The sequence below is a fragment of the Lepisma saccharinum genome, chromosome 22, assembly GCF_977018435.1.
Source record: "Lepisma saccharinum chromosome 22, izLepSacc3.1, whole genome shotgun sequence".
In the NCBI taxonomy this organism is placed as follows: domain Eukaryota; kingdom Metazoa; phylum Arthropoda; class Insecta; order Zygentoma; family Lepismatidae; genus Lepisma; species Lepisma saccharinum.
In genome coordinates, this window is record NC_139250.1 from 20140869 (window position 1) to 20167411 (window position 26543).

Here is a 26543-nt window from a genome sequence, read left to right on the forward strand (position 1 = left end):
TTTTGAGGAGGAAGAAGGGAGTTGGATCTGGTGAGAGAGGTGGCGAGGAGAGTTGGTCTGGAGTTTTGGGAGAGAAGAGGAGAGTGGTCCTGGACGAAGAAGAAGGGGGTTTTGAGTTTTGGAGAGAGGAGTGCAGCGAAGCTGTGTGAGATTTTAAGAGGCGAACTGAACTTCAGCAAGCGAGTGACAGTTATTTTAGAAACTCTTCGGTCCACGCTTCCTAAGAGAGAGACAGGTAATATACTTTTAATGCCATCCTTTGCCAATGCAGGCTTAAGGTCATTGTAACCCAAATCTAGAGAGTTGCCATTCTATAAAGTGTTATGTAAATTTAAGTGCATTCAGGTACCTCCTGCAGTACGCAGATGCAGCCAAGCGAGAGCTTACGAGCTACCGCTAACCCCCAATAGAATAATTATCTTTAGTCTAAAAGGCTCCAGGTCTGATCCCCGAACCTTTCGAGGTTCATTTTTTGTCACAAGACGTGGTAGAGGTGCGATTTGGGCCTCTCATCCATTTCCTTTCCGGAAATGCGATGAGAATAGACCGTTAATTTTCCACGTAATGGTGGTATCAGCCTTTATTTATTTCATCTTGCAATACATGCAACTGGCATTTCTTTGCCAACCCAAGAGAGTGATGATAATGTGGAAAACTAGTCGCACACTTTAACAGCAACCCATTTTATTAACTGGAACTTAATTTTTCTCACATTTCATTTCTTAGTGTTTTGCACTCTTAACGCCACTTAATGTTCTCACAAATTGCATTCATTGTTCTAAATTTATATTGGTGACCACGGCAAATTATTTCATTTTTGACAGCGACGTCGTGATAGTTAAAGATGTGGAATGTTCAGTTTAGATTATTGTGACGAATTAGATGCAACCCTAGATAGAATCCAAGCTTTGGCAGAGAATGTGGTTGGCGGAGAATCCAGTTTTGTAAATACTCAACCATCTGCGTCCTCCACCCCAATAAGGCGTAGCCCTGTATTTACCCGTAGCCGGGCTAGACTTTTGCCTGTTAGCACCCCAGTTCGAGTCCCGCCCAGAACTATGGCATGCACAGGTTTTATTAACCCGTTCTTGTTGGACGGCTTACAGTTCCAAGGCACGGCCGGAGAAGATGCAAATAAATTTTTTGATAGAGTGGAGAGTTTAGCTCTACTTAATGATTGGGATACCCCGAAAAAACTACAAGTTTTGCCGGCTCTTTTACATGGGCCAGCCTTAAGATGGCACCAAGCATGGGTACAAACTATGGGAAATCAGGCCATTACGTATGATCTCTTTAAATCTAAAATGATTGAAGAGTTTACCGGATCCATAGACAAGCTGCAATTAGAAGAGCGCATTAAGCATAGGCTACATCGAGACGACGAATCAGTGTCGGACTACATAAGAGATAAGCAGCTTCTCTTATGTAAAATGGATCCGAACATGCCCATCAGTAAACAAATAAAACATTTGTGTTTGGGTCTTCAACCTGAATACATTCGCGAAACTTATAAGAAGGAATATGCTTCGGTCCCTGAGCTCTTGCGAGATTTAAAGCAATTCGAAAAAATTCAGTTTTTGATCAAACAGAGAAAAATCCAGGAGTTGATGTCAGAAGCTCAGAAAGGTTCATTGTTCTATCCTGTGAATGAATTGAAACTGCCATGTGCGCAACAGCTCCCCTTTCACAACACGCCGGCGAGACCTTGTGAAACACCACGTTCTCAGGCCCATCCCGACCTCGAGAAGCGTGTCACCGCCATGCAGGCTGAACTGGATTCTTTGAGAGTACACAACGTTGTACCTTCAAACCCAGGACCTTCGACCCCGGGACCTTCGTCTCAGGAGACAGGTCTCGAAGCTCAATTAAAGAGTTTATCTCTTAAGATGGATGAAATGGTGAACGCCCAGAATAAGCAGGACAGGCATACACAAGACACCCGAAATAACTTCCCACGTTATAATAATTATGAAGGTCAATCCTATAGAGGTAACAATAGAAGTAACAGAGGTTATTTTGGCCGTGGTAATGATAATTTCCAACAAAATGGTTATCGTCGGAACAGATATTATCAGACTCCCAATCGCGGCCAGTGGCGTAATGGAAATTCGCGCTTTCATTCTTCGCGTAATTTTTCGCGGGGCCGGGGCACGACCGGTGATCGGGGCGACCGGGGTTCGACCGGTGACCGCCGTGAGGGGCAGAGATGTGATATTTGCAATTATCCCAATCATGATTCGTCTGTCTGTTTTCAGAATAGAGACAATTTAAACGACTAGGGACTGTGCATAAAGGAAACATATGCCCAGCAAATGTTGTAGGTCGTACGTTGACAGTTTCCACTTTTCAAAATGCTGACTTAATTTATGTAAATGGTAAAGTCTGTGGTACACAGCACAAGTTCCTTTTGGATAGCGGATCTCAAATTAGCGTTATAGGAGATATACCAGCGCCCGCCCATACCCCAAGATTTAAAATTAATACAATAGTTCAAGGCGTCACTAATGGGCAACTCCAAATCAATGAAATTGTAATTTTGACCTTTTCTTTTAATGGACATTCTTTCAGACACCCATTCAGATACATTCCAAAATTTTCGCATGGCATTATATTGGGGAATGATTTCTTAAAGAGTCACAAGGCAAATCTTGATTTTGAGTCCAACAAACTTGTTTTAACACGTTTTGGTACTCCTCCCAGAAACCGTATCCAGAGGGAAAGTGGTAAACCTTTTGCTGTGTCCGTGAAAGTTTCAAATATGCTACAACACCTTTTACGACCAGAATTTGTGGCACCTAAAAAGATTAGAGTAAAACCTAGATCTCACTTATGCATTCCCGTGAAATTAGTTAATACTCATGATAAGGCTAGGAATCTTTTAGAACCAGATCAACAATTTCAGACTAAATCCGGCTTGCTAATCCCCCGGGCTCTTCTCAACTCGGATTCACCCCTGATTTGGGTAACCAATCCACTTATGCATAACATTATTATTAAAAAGGGGACAAGACTAGGACAGGCCGAACTTTGGCATCCTCTTTGCACTCGTGATAGCTCTAGCCAGTGCACGGACGCAAGTAGGGAAAGTTTAAGTGAAATCTATGTTCAGAAAGAAAGTTTTGGAGAAAGTACTAAAAATGCACAGGTTAATATCACAACAGAATCACAACAACCCAGTGGCGTGCAGCCCGACGTCACTACACTTGACATTAATCCCGAACTGCAACCCGAAGAGAAAGAACAATTGCTACAATTACTGCACAAATATAAACAGGTTTTTTCGTGGTCCGAAGATGATATGGGAAAAGCGACAAATTATGTGCACAAAATCAGGCTAAAGGATGATTCAGATTTTCATTTGCCACCTTATCAAGTACCGATTCATCTTCGTGCGCAGCTTTATGATCAAGTTGATACTTTGTTACGGCAAGGCGTAATTCGTCCGAGCACCTCACCCTTCAATTCTCCTGTATTTTTAGTTCGTAAAAAAGATGGTGATTACAGATTACTCCAAGATATGAGATTTCTCAATTCACGTACTGTCTTTGACGCGCTTTCGATAAATAATCTCCAGGAAACGCTCTACAACATGGGTGGCAAGCGGTACTATACTTCGTGTGATCTCCGCAGCGGATTTTTTCAAATACCATTATCGGAGAATTCAAAACAGTACACAGCATTCACAATTCCTGGGAAAGGTCACTATGAAATGCAGTATGCTGTACAAGGCCATATTACATCTCCAGCAGCGTTAACCCGCTGCCTTCAATTGGCTTGCTCTGGCTTAAATAACGATCATTTTTCATCCTACATGGATGATCTCTTCTGCTATTCCGACAAATTTTCAGATATGTTAACAACACTTGAACGGCTTTTTCAATGTCTGATTGCTGCAGGATTACGCCTGGCCCCACACAAATGTCATTTTGCATATTTTCAAATTATGGCACTTGGGCACAAGATTGGAAAGCATGGCTTTTCCGTGTCTGACAAAATAATTGACTCCATCACCAACTATAAAGTTCCAACTACTACAAAGCAGGTCCGACGTTTTTTAGGACTTTGTTCTTATGTCCGAAAATTCATCAAATCCTTTTCAGAAATAGCTGAACCACTACAAAGATTGATCGGTAAAAACAAAAAATTCGTATGGACTGACGAGCAACAAGCAGCCTTCGAGAAGTTAAAACATGCACTAATTACAGCCCCGGTTCTGTTACCATACAGCCCCGGCAAGGAAACGCGTCTTTATACCGATGCAAGCACAAAGGCGATTTCTGGCGTTTTAATGCAGCCTAACGCCCAGAATGAATTCCAACCTATCGCATACTGTAGTCGCACGTTAAAAGAACATGAAAAGAAGCTAGGAATAATTGAATTGGAACTTACTGCAATTCTATATGCTTTTAAAAGCTTTAGATTCTACTTACTTGGCAGGGAGTTCGATTTATTTACAGACAACCGAGCTATTACCTATATTCGCACATCACGTCATCTTTCTGCTAAACTTTTAAGGTGGTCCTCCATTCTCGAAGAGTACAATTATACTGTATCACACTGTAGATCTACTCAAAATATAGCAGATTCACTTAGCAGAGAGTGTGGCAATTTGCCTGCCGACAACGAGCCAGAGTTGCCAGAACCACGCATGTTTATATTGCAGGACACCACTGTGGACGTCGCCTCACACCAGCGTGCAGATTCATTTTTTGGTGATATTATTAAAGTTTTGGAAAGCCCAGAAGACGAAAATGTGGACATTTCGCCAGCCCTTCAAAGACAAGCGTGCTCCTACACACTGGAAAATAATTTGCTATATAGGCAACATAAAATGGCAGGTGGATCTCGTAAACTACTATGTATACCCCGGTCCTTGCAAAAATCGGTTGTCGAATCGATTCATTGTTCTCCTATAGGTGGAGCTCACTTCGGCTTTACCAAGACGTATCATAATGCTCTTTCTAGATTTTATTTCCCTTTCATGAAGAATCTCATACAGAAAATTGTCAGGGAATGTATTGTTTGTCAGCAGCATAAGAGGCCTGTCGGATTCCCAAATGGCGAGCTTTTAACCTTCCCCCCACAAAAACCTTTTGAGAGAATTGCGGTCGATTTTAGCGGCCCCTATCCTGCGAGTGGCATGTTACGTCACAAGTATATTTTAGCGTGCTCGGATTTTGCGACCCGTTTTCTCATTGGCAAGGCAGTATCCGACGTTTCAGCTGCGACCGCTGCTGATTTTATTTACGAGGAAGTAATACTTAAATTTGGTTGTCCGCTAGAAATCACTACGGACAGAGGTACAGGATTTACCTCAAAAGTATTCCAGGAATTGAACTCTAGAATGGGGATACAGCTTAAGTTTGCGCCCGCTCAATTCCACAATAGAATCGGGATTATTGAAAAATCACATGGCACTTTGCAACAGATTCTCAAGAGATTTGTCTCGAGCTCACACTGTAACTGGAGCGATTACTTGCAACCTGCTATTTTTTCCTGTAATATTAGCAGGAATGAGAATTTGAAGAGTTCACCATTTTTCCTACTTCACGGCTTTGAACCCCGGACTCCGGCGGAAGCGGCTCTCCACGCAACACCGTGTGACCACCCGTCCAACGAGACGAAAATACGCATCCTGGAAAAAGCACGTTTATCAGCCGCCGAATGCCTACAGAAACGATTCAAGGAGACGAAGAAATACTACGACAAACGGCATAAGTCTGTGAACTTCAATCAAGGAGACCAGGTCTTGATATTTGATCCTACAAACCGCATTGGTGGGGCGCGATGTTTCAGTAATATTTTCCGCGGGCCTGCTACAATTTTAGAAAAAATAAACCCTAACACATACAAGGTGGAATTCACGAACAAGCGGGGTAAAACCGTCATCGATGAAATTGCTGTCCAACGCTTGAAGATTTATCACCCACCTTCAGATGGAGATGGCGACGAAGATCTGCCCATAACGGAAGAAGGGGAGCAAATCGAGGATTAAAAACAATGCATGTACGCGCGTTATCTAGTCATACAGGTTTCACAACATCCTTTTCACTTAAAAGATAAAATACGAGTAACATTTCTTTACCTTTTCATTTGTTAATAAATTTTATGTGTGAATAATCAATTGTTACTAACCAAACGGTTGTCACTAAGTGAAATATTCAGTCATGCACACTAAATTACATCGTCAGATGAAAGCAACATTGACTTTCAACAACACCGATATATATATATTTTCTGTAATGCGCATGGACACCAGGAGTTTATTTAGTAACTACACAATACTATAATAGTAGTGATACGTACGAAATATAATTTAATGCGCCTTTTTGATTATCCTTTCTCCAGTTACCCAAGGATCCCAATTAACTGGTGAAAGTACCTTTCGTTATCGACGAAATGGCATAAGATGTAGGTCTCCAGAATAAATGTGCTAAGCACATATAAATAATGAAATGTGAACATAAGATGTTCCACTGTAATTTTAGTGTTAGAGAATTTTCATGGCTGAACAACACATTCACATATTTATTAGCGTCGATTTTTTTTATTTCCAGATCATCGGATTTACATCTTCCCAACTTTTTCCTTTTACCCGCCTCTAATAATAAATTTTATAGTGCAAAAACGGAATACGATTACTTATATTTAAGAACCGAATAGGAAAAGTACAGCTACGGTATCTTTTGAAAATATATATATAGAGCTCATAGCACGCCTAATTAACGATAATTTAGTGTACTAAGTGGTCAAGAATGGATTGCAACCATCCTACTATGAATAGTTTGGGAGTACTTATAGTATTATATATTAATTTCCCATCAGTTCAGGCGTTATCATTTACAGAGATATTTTCAGAAGCATTCCAATTCCCGTATGTAATCTGTACCAGTTTGGTCATTGCGACCTTTGTTATATGTTTTCTTTTAGCAATTATTTTACTCTGTTCTCGTTTTTATCGCTCTAAGCCTGCAACGAACAAGCTTCAAGTACAAGACATTGTGGTACTACATGACATAGCTAGCGAAGTTAACTCAGAAATGAATCATGTTTATGATAATGTTTGCATGGAACTAGAAACAAACACCCAGCGGATAGTACCACTAAACCCTTCTCCAATACCATTTGTTCAGATTGAGTGTAGACAGCACCCTGCTCCTCCCACCTGTGCTCCTGAAAGACAGTTACCTGACGTAATGGATGAAGGTGTTACTGAGCCTTATTTAATACCAATTTCAGTTAATATCCTAGCTCAGGATCAACCCATTGCTTTTGTCCATCACGATATGTATGATGATTTATAATTGATTTACGTACCAATATAAATTGTTTCTAATTTTTTTTCATTGCGATAAATTTATAGTTTCCATTATGTCTACACCCCACATTTGCACTATAGTTCTTGGTGCACGGTTAAGTACACATTTCTGCAAGCGTCGTCACGTTTCTCCTTTCCTTACAATTTTTTTCTCTCTCTTACCCCTCCTCCTAGTACCCAGCGGAGAACCGCAAGAACGCAATAACTCACATTTCTTGCAAGTTAATTTCCTCCATTCCGTTTTACCAGCGTTAGTTAATTCCAGCAAACTCTGACGGCTGCGATTCAGCGTTCCCATACACCCAGTAACCTTGGACAGTTCCGGCCGAAGGTGAAAATTGATACAATGACAGGATTGCAATATGACAATGCACAATAGCTAACCCCGCTCCTTTTCCAAGGAACTGATTCTGAGCAGAACAATACATCTCTTGTTACCTTTTCCTGACTTCGCATAATCTGTTGCCTAGCGGCGACTGTATTGCTCTCGCAGCCGGACAAGATCGAACCATGTTCCAGCATGCTTAGCTTTTAGAATTTCCCCACCCCAGAATTTTTACGAGAATTATCCTGACGCCACAATTTCTTACACTTCAAGTCATCACTCGCATTGAAGCTGCGGTCGAAATTTTATTTACTAGTTGGCGATTATAATTCATCATTATTTCCAACGAACTGTTTCAGTACTCATAATGATGGCTGGCCTGTTCCAATGCCTTCGTGCGTAAATGAAAGTGACTTGCCAGAGATATTTAAATATCTTATTTTTACATTCGTAGAATTATACTCAAAAGCCCACAGGCAGATTTAGGTTCATATTACATTTACAAATTCTAATGACATTATTAAGAGACGACGTAACTGTAAATTTAATCAATTTCTTAAACCGTCGTGTGTTTTATTACCTTTGGCTAATTGCAACGCACATCACGACGCATATTGCGACGGTACGCGAATTTCATACCGGGGCTTGACCGGGGCTTGAAATTCTTGATTGATTTTTTTTGTTTGTTTCATTTTTTTTCCACGCCTACATCTCCTGGTCATATGAAATGCAATTTACACCTACAACCGCATCAATTTTGCAAATTTACTGATGAGTCTCATTCTCCTTTGTTTCAGACACGAAGCGAGGATGCCTTACTTCGGTTGGATTATATTCCTTCTATCCCTCCCCATTCCCCCAACCTTGCCCTTAACGACGTCAGATGAGCGCGATTCGATGTTTATTCAATCACTTGGCTTGCACTATGAAAAACAAAGTCTACTGATCCATACTCACCGCAACATATATACCACGCTTAATGTGCATCTAGATGTGAACATTGACATCAAAGACCCCGCCGACTGCCCTCATGGGTCTCAAATTGCCGCTCAAGCCCACGCAAAAATTGACACTTATTTACTTGAAATTTCCAATTATTTTCCTTGCCGTTTTGTAGTCGGCGACACGAGACCCCATTGTAGTTTAACTCCAAACATTTCAGCTGACGCTCAGCCTAGGAATAAACGTTCCTTAATCCTAAATTTACTGAACCTATTTAGCGCGGGTATGTCAATTTATAATACTTTCTCTATCCATCACCTTCAGTCCTCGGTACAAACACTCGCCGAAAATCAACATGAGATCTCTGCAGAACTCACACGTATGAAACAAGATGAACTGCGTACCTTTGGTATAGTTAACAACATTTTATTGATCCTTAAACGTTCAATTTTGGATTTGCAGAAAAATTTAATGGCCAGGTTCTGCGATTTGTACACAGCGGAGCGTCATATTTTGTCCCTTCTCCAAACAGCTGGAATTTTTGAGCGTGTAGATTTTCTCATAGCCGAAATAGCAACGAATAAACTATCATATCATATGATATCTCCCCATTGGCTGCGCACTTTTATAAATTTACATCCTGATTTCAAAAACACTCTGTATACGACAGACGTTGGTTTGTTCTACACTTTGTCCAACGTATATCTTATTAATTACGATATGACTTCACGTTCCTTCCATTTATTAATGGAAACTCCTTATCTATCATTAAATTCAATTTCTCCAGTGTTCAGAGCAATCAATCTTGGCACCCTTCGACAGGACAAATGGTCACGAGTTAAAGTACCCGAACTGACTTATACAATCCAGCATAACGGCTCTCCTCGTGTAGTGGAAATTGTGGACAGTAGTTGTCAGTTCATTTCATTTTTATATATATGTAGACACGCCGAATTGTCAATCCAGGAAAACGTTATTTGTCTTCAGAATTTGGTTTACCATAACTCTACAACTTCCTGTGCAATGGAAATAAAATCTCATACTGGCCCCGAGCTACAACGGATTCGAACACGGAATGGTGTTCTGATCTCTGGTAAAGGACAATTTAAACTGTCTCAAATTCTTCATGGCAACGTCAATAGTCAAACCACGGTGTCTGTATTGGAAGGAAATTCTGTGTTTTTACATTACAATGACTTCGATCAACTTATTTTTGCTGATGAAATAATTCACACTCGCCAATCGCTGGACACGACAGTCAAACTGACAGATATTAATCTACCTTTTAATTTGTCTCTCAATTTTTCTGACATCATCCTTCCGGATTGGACAGATATGAACTTAGCTTTACTGAAATTAAATCAATCTTTGGCCACAGAAATCCCGTTACATGAGATCGTTTTCTCAAAATACTCAATCGCCATATTCCTTCTGGTCGTCTGGAATTTTGCACTTACCGGCTATGCCTTATATCATTATTACATGAAGTGTCGTTCTTCAACTAGTACATAAGAATTTAACTTTCACTTATTACGTCACTGCAATTACCTTTCCGACAACCACATTTCTAACAATCACGGCTATATTCCAAATTTTGTTCCGATTCGCATATCTATTTTGCTTTCCCAAACCTCTGTAGATTTACGGACAATTATTGCAATTTTGTTAGCCTTCTATCAATATTTTCACCACGTTTACACTTCCGTAATGGTAAAATAATGTCTCACATCGTGAACCTTCACATCTTTCGCATATCAGTTATTTAAAATTGATTTACATTCTTTATTGCCTTTTATTAGTTATTATATTTTATTTGACATTAGGCCCCATTTTTAGTGATTTTGTACCTTTATTTGAATGGCATACTCTGGGTTATTGTGATTTTAAAGACTGTATTTTGAAACCTTTCCCTGTTCCTTTTTTTTTTTTCTTCATTAGCCACCTCATTCCTATCCTCACCTAAAAATGTCTCATATCTCCATGACGTCTACATCGAAAAGCAGAGACTTCCTGAGACGCCTTCAACTTGCAATTCTACGCGCGGATCGCCTTCAGAGAGCAGCTCCATTTACAATCGCCTCTCAGTTCGTGGAGTCAACAATTTCAGTTTTCACCCGGCATACATAAACCCGCCGAGTACTTCGCATTACCTCCTCGAACTCAGGACTGCACTGCGACCGTTGGCCGATGGGATTTGTGCCAGCCACCTGAACACACCTACAATTTTGTCCCATTTCTACGCTTCGGCCCTCAAGATGCAGCGGAAGTACTGTCTTTATTTCCGCTGGAACTCCAGTCAGAACTACATTCCAGCTCAAAGTGATGCAACGGATGAAAACTTTTCCCGTCATGTGTCCCAGCCTACAAGTTTCAAGTGGCCAGAAGAAAACATGACACCTTTACCCCATCTTCAGTATCCTTCGATTTGTTTACCACTCAGACGCCCGTACGCAGCAAGACCAGCTTTACTTTCATGTACGGTCCCCACCACAAGTGTGTTACCATCTTCGAGTGCAGGCATATGCAACCCGCCAAGCACACCTACTTTAGCTGTTACTTCTACAGCAATGCAGACTTTACGAGACTAGGTTCCCTAGTCCGGTGAACAGCATTCTCCCCTGGATGATTAATTTTACAGTACAGTTAGCCGCACAAATTAATCCAACTGTTTCTTCCTTCTGTTCACCCGCCGATCTTCAAGATTTACCCCCCGCCTCATCAAACGTCCCTCACCCAGAATTTTACATCCAGTGGTACAATCACGAATACTTCTCGTTCCTTAAACTACAAAAGGACCTATATTCTCACGTGATGATTGGGATGTAAATTGTGACACCCTCGTTCCGGTTTTCGCAGTTGCAAACACTTTTGCACGGACTCCATGGAATGCAGTGGATAATACACGCAAGTGCTTTCGCGTGTTTTCAGAACATTCCGGACTTTACATAGGAACTTTTACGCCATACAGCAAGGACTGTAGGATTACTTTTTTAATAACCAATATATATACACATATAATGGACATTTGATTTTAATATTCCACTCATTATGTATTTGTAGTGGACTAAGTTGTTTTTTTTCTTTACTTATCACGTGTGTATTCAAATATCTACTCATATTTAATGGACGGTGTTGGACAATTTTGGTATTTTAATACGTAATGCACTATAGCATTATTCACTATAATATGATATATTTTCAACAATCTTTTTTTTTCTCTCATTTTTATTGGAAGATGGTACTTATATCTTCTATACATATATTATTCTCTCACAGAGATTCAATGGACGGAGAAACTTGCGTGTGCTTCGATACAATATATATTCACCAGGATCCTCTTATATAAGTGCAAATTGTCTTGAAATTTATTGTGGCGTGAGCAGTTGCTCCCATATTCCTAGTGCTTTGGTGTTAGCCCCCCCCCCACATGCTTAGTGGATGGAGCCACAACTTATGGCTTTGGCCTTTCTGACGTCAGTTCAGCTGACAAGAGAGTTGCCAGTGTGAGTTTGATGTATCAACATCTTTGGTTCTCTGACCCGAGCCGACATTACCGCTTAGCTCGTGTTGATAAACATTTCTTGGAAGCCAATGTATGCGTGCTCAGCATAAACATTGTAGTACGCACGCGTTCATTTCATTCATGCTAGAGACAAACGAAATATGGCATTGGACTTCTCATTTTTGATTGCCATCTCGGCTTTTAATTTTAGTTTGCTCCCACAGAGCTTTTGTTTTGATATTCGATAGTCCAAATTAGATTACGACTTGACACCTGTCAACCAAATCTAATTTTGACTGCATTTTTTTTTCCTTCCCTTTAGTTTTAGAGTTAGTCTGTAGTGTTCATTTTCACTGATGTGAAATGTATTTTTATTTTTCTTCATTAAATAAATAGACCTTCTAAGGGACTGCATTGGCATAACCGGCACTGTACCTGCAACTTGTCTCAACGTTTTAAAAATTCAAAGGAATTTTTTTTCGCCCAGCTGGATACCGTCACGTATCCCTCATTTTCATTTTCGAGTTACGTGTAGCTAGGCAGCCTGACAGGAAGTATTAGGAAAGTGTTAACTTCAGCACCAGCTCAGCGAAAAGCATTCGCCAATATTTGCAAAGGAAAATTGATGAGAGAGAAAAAGGGGAGGAGTTTTGAGGAGGAAGAAGGGAGTTGGATCTGGTGAGAGAGGTGGCGAGGAGAGTTGGTCTGGAGTTTTGGGAGAGAAGAGGAGAGTGGTCCTGGACGAAGAAGAAGGGGGTTTTGAGTTTTGGAGAGAGGAGTGCAGCGAAGCTGTGTGAGATTTTAAGAGGCGAACTGAACTTCAGCAAGCGAGTGACAGTTATTTTAGAAACTCTTCGGTCCACGCTTCCTAAGAGAGAGACAGGTAATATACTTTTAATGCCATCCTTTGCCAATGCAGGCTTAAGGTCATTGTAACCCAAATCTAGAGAGTTGCCATTCTATAAAGTGTTATGTAAATTTAAGTGCATTCAGGTACCTCCTGCAGTACGCAGATGCAGCCAAGCGAGAGCTTACGAGCTACCGCTAACCCCCAATAGAATAATTATCTTTAGTCTAAAAGGCTCCAGGTCTGATCCCCGAACCTTTCGAGGTTCATTTTTTGTCACAAGACGCTAGTTCAATCAGGATGATTGATGAAATAGATGATAAGCAGAACCATAGGATGTATCCAAAAGGTACAAGGAACAGACTTGAAGTATGGTCTTGAGGGAAGTGACGTCATCTAGTGCCGAAAGCGCCAATTAAACGAGCAATCGAGACCACAGCGCGGAGCACGCATCATTGATAGCTTGATCACGTGACTCCTGCACTCGTTCATTTGTTTGAAATCACGGAGGTTAGAAAGCCAGTAAGTTCTTGGTTGTAGTTCTTGTAATGTGTGGAATTCTATGTATAAAAAACATTTTAAAATGCTTTAAATAAGCGTCTAAAACGCGGGAAAACAACGTATCCTGAATTTTATCTACCAGTGGTATTTGGCGCTGCAGTCAAGACCGAACTGCGAAACCATTCTCGGAGGATGCTCGCTTCAAGTACGGTCTTGCACCATCTTTTGGACACGGCCTTAAATCCATACCTAACTCGGGTTTCGTTGAGGTCACCTAGCTTCGTAGCAAAGTGTATGCTGCCTACAGTGCAAGGACAAAGACACGATTGGTTTTGTTCGTTTTACTTCGCTTTTCTACCACATTTAGCTAATCGCATGATGATATGATTAAATTGATGAAGGGACACTCATAAAGAACACACATGTTTAGGATGGGATTCAAACCTGGGATCTCTGAAGTCGTAGCACGCTGTCATAAACCAGTCCACCACATATACATGACTATACAATAGTCATTCTTGCAGTATTCTTGTGGGTTTTTCAGTCTTACAGTCACACAGGAGACAGTCAAATTACATTTCACCACTGATGAGGGGTGCCCATCCCCCCCAAGGCCCATGACGCACTCCCCCCAAAAAGGTAGAACATTTCTCCTCGTTTATGCCGAATTACTTACTCAGATTACTTTTGTCAGACAAAATTTGCGGAAAAATAGAATACCAGAGGTGGAACCACGAATTTGTGTCTGGGGGGGGGCAAGTACCAGGATAAACGAACCAATAATAATAATAACATTAATAATGGCTTTATTATTACTACCAGTAGTAGTTGTAGTAGTAGTATCAAAGACGTTACTATCCTCATAAATTACGCAAGAAGGGGGTAGAAGTCTGTGCTAAAGCATTTGTTTGGAACAAACGATTTGAAATATTACTTCAACACCGTCAATTTCACATTGGCTAATAATGGAAAGCAAACACACAAACTGTATTTTTGAACGGCAGAAAATGAATGATAAATGCATTCCGAAGATACATTTGTAACTTTCATGTACAACATATGTTTTACACATATGCAACATGGAGCGACATAAAATAGAAAATACATATTCAACAAGCTAACACTAAACGGTGTACGTATTAGAAGCTTATTCAATACAAATATACAACACATATTATTTAAATACATTACATTCCAGAAACCAAGCAGAATGAGAGCGAAGCGAGGAAGAAAATTTTTAGATCCAATTTTTGCAATTGAAAACAATATTGATTTAATAGGGCGCAAATAACTTCACTGGACGCCATGGTATTCTCTGTTTTACAACTTTTTTTAAAGATCATTCGGCGCCCATGGCCGACTCCCGCCGCCCCTAGCTACAGCTCTGAACTTGGCGAAAACGAGAAAAGCAGATAATGCGAGCGAAACAAGCAAGAAATTTTACAAAATGAATTTATATTTGCATAAAATTTGAGGTCGAAGGGGTAATTGCTCCTCTGTACCCCCCTGCAGTTGCCCTTGGCCGTCAATGTTTGTACCCCCTTGCTATCCTAGAATTGACTTCTGTCGAAGGTTGGGGGGGGGGGGGGCAATGCCCCCTGTGGTTGCGTCACTGTATAATACAGACATATTTAAGCAATATATGTTTACTTTAGGCTCACTGCCATTGTTAGTGTCAACCTTATTCTGCACAGTTTGTCTGTTCCACTAACCTTGTATTAATGCGAATACCACCCCCTCCACTAAAAATCAATAACAAGTCAATCAAACGAAACGACCCCCTCCCCAATTTTTGAGAAGATATATAGAATGGGTATAAAATTTTGTCCCCCCAAAAAATTCCCATGACGCAAGCGCGTCATGAAACCCCCCTGTGGGCACCCCTGCTACTGATTTATTACGGCAAAAAATATATACTATTCTGTGGGTTCCCGCGTTGGGTCTTATTTGTCTATATGCTGTGCAATGTTATAGGCCGTGTCCGAATCAGCAATGCACCGCTGCGTTACGTTCATTTGCTGTCAGAATCGAAAGGTTCTCGAGTAGTGCAGTTGTCACGTTTCCCGCCAGGTGTCAGTTTCAACGACATGCACCACGATCTGGGGCCATAGGTAGCAGTAATGCTACCTAGCCTAGTTCTTAGATACGTACATATATACAGGGTGACGCATATTGTATCTACCAACCTCACAGTACATAGGAATTTAATACAGTGTATAATATGAACAATACAGATATCAGTGCACCTTGAAAATAACGTCCTCTAAATGTCCTCCTTCTGCTTGGAACTGACGGTTCACAACATTCCCCGTGGCTCTCCATTGTCTAACCTCAAAATACTGAGTGTGTCTGGAACAGGTGCATGGCGATCTTCACTGTCCCGCCGCAGTGCCCGGTGACTATTTTGATGAAGGCGTCCACCCCCGCAACACTCGTCTGAACCAGCCAACGATCCATGGTATACCAATTTCCTGACTCCCAACTCTCCACGGGCGTAGCTATACAACACATGCGCACGCGCATTATGGTAGTGTTGTCAACTCAAATTGGTAAACATAATATGTGCCACCCTGTATAATGTAAATTGCCCAGTTTGCAAGACAGTTGTGCGAAAGTGAAAATCGCCATAAAACAAGACAATACAAAACAGCAGTGGCGTAGCAACATATCGCGAGGCCCCCTTCCGTTTTCTAAATTTGAAACACAGTATTGTTCGATACAAAATCTCCAGTCATATGTTAGCAAAATTTTAACAATAATAATAATAATAATAAACTTATGAAAGTGGTGAAAATATTATTTTATTTTACTCACCCTAAAAATGTGGTTAGCTGCTCTTCCTGGAGCGGAATTCGTTCACAATTTCTGAATAGTCCAGAGTTGAGGCGATATCGTTGTTCTCTATCGATAGCATGGCGAGTCTGACTTTGTTGCACTTTAATCGTATCAGTTCATTTTGAATTTCAGGGCTTAGATAGTAATCGTGAATTTCGTTTTGTTGAATACGCCTGAAATGTTCTTGTAGTACTGGGTCATATTTAGAAAGCAATTTCACTAAATCTATAAAATTTCCTGTTTTTCCTCCTGCAGATAATGTTTCTCTATGTCCTCGAAACGCCAAGTTATGAGAAGCCGAAAATTGGGTTACGCTTATCAACCTTTCTAAGAGATGGCGCCAGTGTTTTTAGCTTCCTGAATACGTGACTGTGTTACATGGTCAATAGAACTCCCTTCTAACAAACGCTGTTCTAATTAAGCCACTTTAACATGGAGTTGTGACTTTCATTGTTTTCAACACACTGCTCATATGTTTCCAGTCATGATGACATCCGCTTTGTACTAGAGAGGTCTGTGTTACAGAGAATGTTCTACATGAAAAACAATAAACGCAATTGTTAGAGACAGAATATACTAACCAATGTCTGTTCAAGTTCTCGCCATTTTTCATTATTCTGTGATAGTCAAATGTCTAGTCTGATCATCCTTTGGGTACTGTTCGTCACTCAGAAAAGGGCGCAATGGACCGTTGCGTAATATTTCGCACCGCTGTTGATCACTTACAGGTAATATCCACTTACCTGGATCTTTGAAACTTGGTTCCGCTGAGTCTTTTTTTACTGACGAACAGGAACTCGAATTATCTTCTATAGCAGTAACACAATGTAATTCACTTACACTAAGATCTACACATGCACCATCCTCTGAATGTACCGGTTGACACTCATCTTCATGTATTTCATTAACATCACTTGCAACACTTTCCCCTGCATTTGTTTTCAGATATTTCATCAGCGAACCACATGAACTTTTATTCTGTTTTGATATTTCAGCTTTTCTTTTTCTCTTAGAAGCACCGGACGGGAATTTTCTTCCCCCATCGTGATCTCTACCCGACATTACTGTAATATCACTACCGAACACTAAACACGGTGGAGAGTTAATAAAGCGAGCAACGCTAAGAACCGCTTGTTACCGTGCACAACATTCTGTGTGCATTGCTGTGTCTGGCTTCAAGGCTTCAAAATATGTCAGCAGTGAAGATCTTACAGTTACAACAATCGCAATAACGCTTGTGTTTAACAGAACTCCAAAACAAAAAAAAATCCGTCTCTTTTGTTGACGCCGTGCCGCGTAAGGTTTGGATTTCAATGCATTGCGACATCTACCGCTGTGGGTTGCAAGACTTTTCTTTCGTTTTGAGTTTCATGATATCAGAAGTCAGATAAATATATAACACACTGCCGTAAAATCTTTCGTGAATTTCAATTTTTAGTAACCCTATGTGTGTGTGTGTGTTTCAAATTCTTTCGTCAAGTTTAAACCAAGCATACCGTCGGAGACAGAAACCGGCCCGCTTAATGTTCAAAGGTTTCCAACACTGCTTCCAAGCGCATAAAACGAATGAATAATAGACAAAGAATAGATAAAACGGAAAATTGTTTATAGAGACGTGGCTTCACAAATGCTAAACATGTAACGTATTCAGTATTACTTTTATTGCCGGGCAAACAATATAACTTTTTCACATATTTTTCTCACTTCTAATTATTATATATTTCTTTCGTGTAAACCTGGGAGCGCGATGCCCTTTCAGGCGCGAGGCCCCGGGCGGTCGCCCACCTCGCCCAGCCCTTGCTACGCCTCTGCAAAACAGGACAGGAAAATAGGCCACAATAGCAAAAGGAGGCAGAGCAACAAATATTGCCGACACTATAAGATAAATGTAAATTTCCGCCCTCCAAGCTGCGGTTAGGGATCCCTAAAGTAAATTTTCTTCCGTAAAGCTGCGGTTAGGGATCCCTAAAGTAAATTTTCTTCCGTAAAGCTGCGGTTAGGGATCCCTAAAGTAAATTACAGTCGTTAAAGCTTCTGTTAGGGATCCACAAAGTAAATTTCCACCATCAAAGCTGCGGTTAGGGATCCCTAAAGTAAATTACAGTCGTTAAAGCTTCTGTTAGGGATCCACAAAGTAAATTTCCACCATCAAAGCTGCGGTTAGGGATCCCTAAAGTAAATTACAGCCCTTAAAGCTGCGGTTAGGGATCCATAAAGTAAATTTCCGCCGTTAAAACTGAGGTTAGGGATCCCTAAAGTAAATTTCCGCCCTTAAAGCTGCCGTTAGGGATCCCTAAAGTAAATTTCCGCCCTCCAAGCTGCGGTTAGGGATCCCTAAAGTAAATTTTCTTCCGTAAAGCTGCGGTTAGGGATCCCTAAAGTAAATTTTCTTCCGTAAAGCTGCGGTTAGGGATCCCTAAAGTAAATTACAGTCGTTAAAGCTTCTGTTAGGGATCCACAAAGTAAATTTCCACCATCAAAGCTGCGGTTAGGGATCCCTAAAGTAAATTACAGTCGTTAAAGCTTCTGTTAGGGATCCACAAAGTAAATTTCCACCATCAAAGCTGCGGTTAGGGATCCCTAAAGTAAATTACAGCCCTTAAAGCTGCGGTTAGGGATCCATAAAGTAAATTTCCGCCGTTAAAACTGAGGTTAGGGATCCCTAAAGTAAATTTCCGCCCTTAAAGCTGCCGTTAGGGATCCCTAAAGTAAATTTCCGCCCTCCAAGCTGCGGTTAGGGATCCCTAAAGTAAATTTTCTTCCGTAAAGCTGCGGTTAGGGATCCCTAAAGTAAATTTTCTTCCGTAAAGCTGCGGTTAGGGATCCCTAAAGTAAATTACAGTCGTTAAAGCTTCTGTTAGGGATCCACAAAGTAAATTTCCACCATCAAAGCTGCGGTTAGGGATCCCTAAAGTAAATTACAGTCGTTAAAGCTGCTGTTAGGGATCCACAAAGTAAATTTCCACCATCAAAGCTGCGGTTAGGGATCCCTAAAGTAAATTACAGCCCTTAAAGCTGCGGTTAGGGATCCATAAAGTAAATTTCCGCCGTTAAAACTGAGGTTAGGGATCCCTAAAGTAAATTTCCGCCCTTAAAGCTGCGGTTAGGGATCCCTAAAGTAAATTTCCACCGGTAAAGCTGCAGTTAGCGATACCTAAAGTAGTGTGGCAAAATCATAATTAGAGGAAGCACGTGCAAAGAAAGAAACTTACCTTGTGGCTGTCTACTAGGATATGTGCTCGGAAGATGACCACGTCGTCCAGGAGAACCTCCTCGTTTCTATACAAAATCTGGAAGGTCTTACTAACACCTGCCCCGTTCACGACACATGCTGGAAACACCAATTCGTTCCCTGGAAAAGATAACAGAAATATGGATGTTTAAAACGTATAGATATAAATTTAAAGCACGTTGTATACAAAATATTGCCGTGGTTTACAAAATTTTACATTTGGTTCACAAACATCTTGCATGCTGTTTACAAAATTTTACATTTTGTTCACAAAAATCTTGCATGTTGTTTACAAAAATTTCACACCTTGTTTACAAACTCTGATGTGTATTTTTCCATACAGAGAGTGGAACCATCAAATTTGCAAGATGTTAGGGATTTTCTAACAACTGCTAAATCCATTCAAAAAGACAGTTTTTGTGCCTGAGAGAAAATAGAAGAGAGAGAGAGAGAGAGAGAGAGAGAGAGAGAGAGAGAGAGAGAGAGAGAGGTAGAAGGCAAAGACGAGCTTCTACCAGATGAAGCGATTAGTAATATCAGAAGACTAGATTTTGCTATCAGCACAATAGCTTCTGCGATGGCGCAGTGGTAACGTTGTTATCTTGTAATTAAGGGGTATCGGGTTCGATACTATAGCCTGACAAGTCCCGATATGCGCAGATCGCTGCGGAGCACTTCCTATTACGTCATCCTCCCCACCACTCTTCTACTCACTGGTCTGGCGATGAGAGTACCAGTGGTGCCAACTCAGCAAAATTAAGCTAAAACAAATATGACAAACAATTTTCACTGTTTAGCGTGACGGTGCATGCAGGCTCCTATTATATCAGTGGTTCATTTGATTTAACCTTTTGCCGCCCAAGGCCTTTTTCACAAGTAAGCCTCTGGGTACCGAGCCGATTTTGAGCAAAATGCAGAGTTTCAATTAAAAGAGTGTAGATCGGAAGCTAATTGCCCTAGAGAGATGAGTGATATACCGTTGTACGCGGAATGAACCAGAGATTCAGACTATATGAAATGTTTGCAAATTCGGCGTATATGTGGCGGGGGGAGGGGGCTAACTCTTGAAATTCCAAAATTTCGGAAAAAAAAATTTGGTTCCCCCACCCTCCTCCCAAGAAAAAAGTACATGACAGTGTCGACATGCACATGGAAATGATCGCTGACATGTAAGGAACACAAAAATATTTGCATTATTATCATATGACCAATGTAACTTGAGTTGTACCCCCAAAAGGAATGGTCGGCACGCTACTGATTCAAGCTTCAAAATGCAGCGGTACTTTGAAATGACTATAGCTCAGAAACTAAATGCCCTAAAGATATGAAAGATATACTGTTGTACGCAGAATGAATCACAGATGCAGACGATATATAATTTATGCACATTCGGCGTACATATGGAGGGGGAAAGGGGGAAATCCCCTCAAAAATACTTTTCTTTAAAACAATGGTGTTTCCCCCCACCCCGAAAAAAAATGTCAATATGCACAAAATGCAAAATTAATGCAAATTTGCTGTGTATATATGGAGGGGGAAGGGAGAAAACCCCCAAAAATTGTCACTTTCCCCCAAAAAATGTCCTCGCACTTGGGCACAAAACGACACCTACGCACAACATTCATGGACGAAAAGCTAGAACGTAGTGACAAATGAGCGCCAATTCTTGCAGCTGCTTGAAATTCTATTTTTAGACAATGCTGGGTAACCCCTGTTGCCACTTGTAGACACTTGTGCTAAAAAAAACAAAGGTTTCCTTCAGGGCGCTTCGAAATTCCATTCTCACAACGCAGATTCAACAACCAGTCTTCCCCCTCCCCCCTGCTTGCACCCTCACGGAAAACTTTCATTTTGACATCGGATACTGATAAACAAGCTTCCTTCGACTGCACTTAGCAGGAGAGAGTGAAAAGCATTGCTTTAGAACAACAAAGTCGGTCTTCACTTCGTCGGCAAAAAATTGACCTTTAAAAGAGACGCAAAAGAGAAGTCCCTTTTCCCGCCTTTCCCCCTCCATTTTCATGAAGACAAAAAAAGATGCAAAAGACCATTTCTGTTAAATACATGTGTTAGGAACAATATAAAAAAAATAAAATCGAAATTCTAGCCAAAAATAGAAAAGTTATAACGTAAAAACTACGACCTTGACACAGCGTCTCGATCGAGACGCTTGGTACCCCGAGGGTTACTTTTGGGTGTCTCGTTCGAGACGCTTGGGCACCAAAAGGTTAATCCGGCCTTTGAAAATGCGTGCAGTGCGCCGATCGTAAACTGTAGTATTACACACGTGCGTTAAGGTTTATAACGAAGAGAAACTACAGGGCGAATGACTTATTTTCTGAATGCGACATCGAGCAGTGGCCTGCTTTTTTTTTTTTTAAACCGAGTGGGGTGGTGGTTCGTTTGTTTATCGTACAACGATCACTACGAGAAGGCAATCTGATAACACGCTTGCCTGTGTTCTTTTCTAAAGCATTGAAATGTTCATGCTCTTTACTCTTGGCTGCAAGATTCTTACTTTGAAAGAGATGGACTTATGGACGAGCGTGTAGATGAACTGAATTAGACTTGGTGAAGCCGATTCAGACACGGACACAGATTCATCGTTAGACACAGACTCGGATAAGTGGGAGAGTGAAACCGATGAAGGAGAACTGGAAAACATTTAGAAGGTGAGCTCAGTTCTATCGTTTATATATTTTTCATTTTTCTATCGTTTTATTTCATACATTGCTTACGCTGGTAAGAAATATCCCTAATATAACTTATTTCATTTAAGGTTTAAAGGGAAAATATCAAAATGTATTTAGAATTTAGCGTAATCAATAGGTAGCGTAGGTGAGGGGATACTAATTTATGCCTTTCACATTCAAATTTCGTTGAAAATTCTCCGACGATTCCACTCCCTCCAAGTAGACCTAGTGGCCCGGTACTGAATAATCATTTGAGGCTCGAATCATCATTTGAGGCTCGTCGTAGCCTTAATGGATTTCTCTCGTAAGGCATGATCTCCACTTGATGGCGCAGTGTTGCCAACTTCTTACCCGAAAAAATCACCAAGGTTTTTGGTCTAACCTAACCTAAAGCAAGGAGCTGGCAACCTTTTTCTCGCAGTGTTGCCCGGTACTGAATAATCATTTGAGGCTCGAATCATCATTTGAGGCTCGTCGTAGCCTTTTATGATGTATATTTTGAGGGCAGAGTTGGCAACACTGTGGGTTTTTACTGTAGCCTTTTATGAGGGGGGTCTATTGCCCTCTGTTTACATCTGGCAACACTACCGTAGTTTGACAGTGTTGTTAACCTACTGGGTTTTTTTTCACTGAGGCTCGAATCATCATTTGAGGCTCGTCGTAGCCTTTTATGATGTATATTTTGAGGGCACAGAGTTGGCAACACTGTGGGTTTTTACTGTAGCCTTTTATGAGGGGGGGGGTCTATTGCCCTCTGTTTACATCTGGCAACACTACCGTAGATTTTTTGACAGTGTTGTTAACCTACTGGGTTTTTCACTGTAAATTTTTATCAAAGGGTCTGAGGGGTCCATGTATTTTTTATGTCTGGCAATACTGTTGGGGGCCTAGTGTTGGCGACACTGTGGGTTTTTACTGTAGCCTTTTATGAGGGGGGTCTATTGTCCCCTTTTTACATTTGGCAACTCTATTGGATGTTTTGTTTGAGGCTTGGGTTTTACCAACCCATCCGAAGAAAATTCCACTATGTGATCTTTTACTGGCTAAGCTAACCTACAAATAGAAATTGGCAACACCGACGAGCCTCAAATGATGATTTCGAGCCTCAAATAATGATTTCGAGCATCAAATGATGATTCGAGCCTCAAATAATAATTCAAGACTCGTCGGTGTTGCCAACCCACTCTACAAAAATTCCACTATATGATATTTTGAAGCCTTTCACGGTGTATGTTAACCTCACAAGCAGTGTTGCCAACTCGGGGGAGAGGCGTAGTCTTTTATGGTGTATGTTAACCCTACCAGCAGTGTTTCCAACTCGTCGTAGCTTTTCACGGTGTATAATTTTTACACGCACGCGCGTGTATTGTGACGAATGCACTCTCTCATCCTTGAAGGATGAATGCACCTTATCATAATTTTCCAACTGTGGGACCAAATGTTTATATATCGTGACCTTTGTAAACCTCTTTCGGGAACAATGTGTCGCACACACACACGCGCGCGCGCATGCCTGTATTGTGACGCAAGCAAACAAAAAAAAACTTTGCCTGTCATTACAAAAAAAAACTTTGACCGTATTCTTAAATAACTAACAAGGACAATGAATCTTTTTGGCTTCCGCAAACAGATCAACATGGAGACTGCACCGCCAAATTTCAATAACCTCTTACCTTCCGTATTATCTAAACTCAATGGTTTACTGATTGTTCATCTCAACAGCATTTGGACGAAACTGAATGACGATGTGGGCAAGATGTTTTATGTTTTTAATAACAATTTACATTTCTACGAAATTCCGATCGACGGGAAACTTCAAATCACCGTGAATCCGGAAAACGCAGGCGAAATCAAAATTTCTACCGGCAAGAATATTTTTCGAATCAAGCACGACAAGATGCTTTCTAACATTACGTACGATGTTTCTGCAGGAGATTATCTTTACATGGAACTTCTCGGAGATTACGACAAACTCATTCCTCTCTTTGTAGAATTACGAATCGTTTATCCTATTATAAATAACCGTTAACCAAAAATGCCTAACGACATTTTCGGCAACACCAAGCGTGTAGACCACGCAGAAGAGATTCTCATGTTGGACATTCGAGTTAAGAAGTTGAGGACCGATTTGATTGCTTTGCAGGAGACCTTAAACAAAAGTTTAGAGTCGGAAATCGCTACGCTCCAAACGCAATGTAAAAGTTCCTAGTTCGACATCAGATGCATGCAAATTTTATGTTTTGCTCTCCAAAATCTTGATTTTTATGTTTGTGCTATTTGTCATACAGCAGAGGAGAAGAGGGGAGAGGGAGGGGAGGGGGTATTATTAGCGCCATCTATTAGCAAACAATAGAAATAAAAAGTAGGGTCAAACTTTTTCAACACCCAAACATTTTAAACGTCCTCGCGTAGTAATACGATCTAGCTGAAGATGTTTAAAAGAGTACTCTTAGTCGACGAAGCTAATTGCTAGGGCCCTTATATTACTAAAATATTCTTTAATTTACATATTTCTCATACCGCCATATGTTGTTCTATTTGACTTCTTCCAAAAAAATGCTAATTAGCGAGAGTTAATTAAGCAAGGCAAGTAAAAGAAGCAAATAGGACAACATATGTGCCGGCGTGAAAATATGTAAAAAATTCGATTCAGAGGTGGATCGAATTAAAGTTAGGGGATATTTTGCATTTTTTCCCTATAATATACAAAACATTTACCATACATAATCTTTTCCATTTACAACAGTATAAAATAAGAGGAATGTGTGACAATATCCATATTAATTAGGAAGGTATGTTGTATGCTAGGTTAGCTAATTGTGTCTTCTACAGCTTCACTGTATAGAGGAAAGATGGAAAAAGAGAGCTCTACGGAAACTGACGCTCTTAACAATATTGTACGTCCGTGAAAATTATATATAAATAAGACTTAAGCGTATTATCTGCTTTCATGTCAGATTTTACCAACCTGTGAGCTGTAGTGTTTAGGTGACAAGCGACCTGCTCAAATATGATACTGTTGACAAATATTGTACGTCCGTGAAAATTATATATAAATAAGACTTAAGCGTATTATCTGCTTTCATGTCAGATTTTACCAACCTGTGAGCTGTAGTGTTTAGGTGACAAGCGACCTGCTCAAATATGATACTGTTGACAAATATTGTACGCCCGTGAAAATTACATATAAATAAGGCATAAGCGTATTATCTGCTTTCATGTCAGATTTTGCCAACCTGTGAGCTGTAGTGTTTAGGTGATAAGCGACCTGCTCAAATATGATACTGTTGACAAATATTGTACGCCCGTGAAAATTACATATAAATAAGACTTAAGCGTATTATCTGCTTTCATGTCAGATTTTGCCAACCTGTGAGCTGTAGTGTTTAGGTGACAAGCGACCTGCTCAAATATGATACTGTTGACAAATATTGTACGCCCGTGAAAATTACATATAAATAAGGCATAAGCGTATTATCTGCTTTCATGTCAGATTTTGCCAACCTGTGAGCTGTAGTGTTTAGGTGACAAGCGACCTGCTCAAATATGATACTGTTGACAAATATTGTACGCCCGTGAAAATTACATATAAATAAGGCATAAGCGTATTATCTGCTTTCATGTCAGATTTTACCAACCTGTGAGCTGTAGTGTTTAGGTGACAAGCGACCTGCTCAAATATGATACTGTTGACAAATATTGTACGCCCGTGAAAATTACATATAAATAAGGCATAAGCGTATTATCTGCTTTCATGTCAGATTTTACCAACCTGTGAGCTGTAGTGTTTAGGTGACAAACGACCTGCTCAAATATGATACTGTTGACAAATATTGTACGCCCGTGAAAATTACATATAAATAAGGCATAAGCGTATTATCTGCTTTCATGTCAGATTTTGCCAACCTGTGAGCTGTAGTGTTTAGGTGACAAGCGACCTGCTCAAATATGATACTGTTGACAAATATTGTACGCCCGTGAAAATTACATATAAATAAGGCATAAGCGTATTATCTGCTTTCATGTCAGATTTTACCAACCTGTGAGCTGTAGTGTTTAGGTGACAAACGACCTGCTCAAATATGATACTGTTGACAAATATTGTTCGTATATTGTATTGTATAGGAGACTAGAAGCATATAATTTGGCGAAAAAAAAAACCAAGTAAGGTCATAGAAAATAGTTAAAAAAAAAGTTAACAATTATATTTTGCATTGCACAGCATTAGGTATTAAATAACATACCCCCAAAAAATCTCTGCATTATGCGTTCTGAAAAAAATTGCCCTACGTGCCAAATTACTGTGTCAAGTAAAAATTTTCAAAGACACTGTCGTACTTGTGTGCCG

At 40.4% G+C, this 26543-nt stretch overlaps 1 protein-coding gene across 4 annotated transcripts in view; it reads right to left on the minus strand.

The window, feature by feature from the left end:
• The window catches only part of LOC146004908 (protein FAM135A), a 491480-nt gene that overhangs the window by 256402 nt on the left and 208535 nt on the right, over positions 1-26543 (minus strand). For all 4 annotated transcript variants that reach the window (XM_083143937.1, XM_083143938.1, XM_083143936.1 and 1 more), the window contains exon 4: positions 19483-19622. In XM_083143937.1, coding sequence (XP_083000063.1) covers positions 19483-19622 — 140 coding nt within the window. The remainder of the gene's footprint in view (positions 1-19482; positions 19623-26543) is intronic.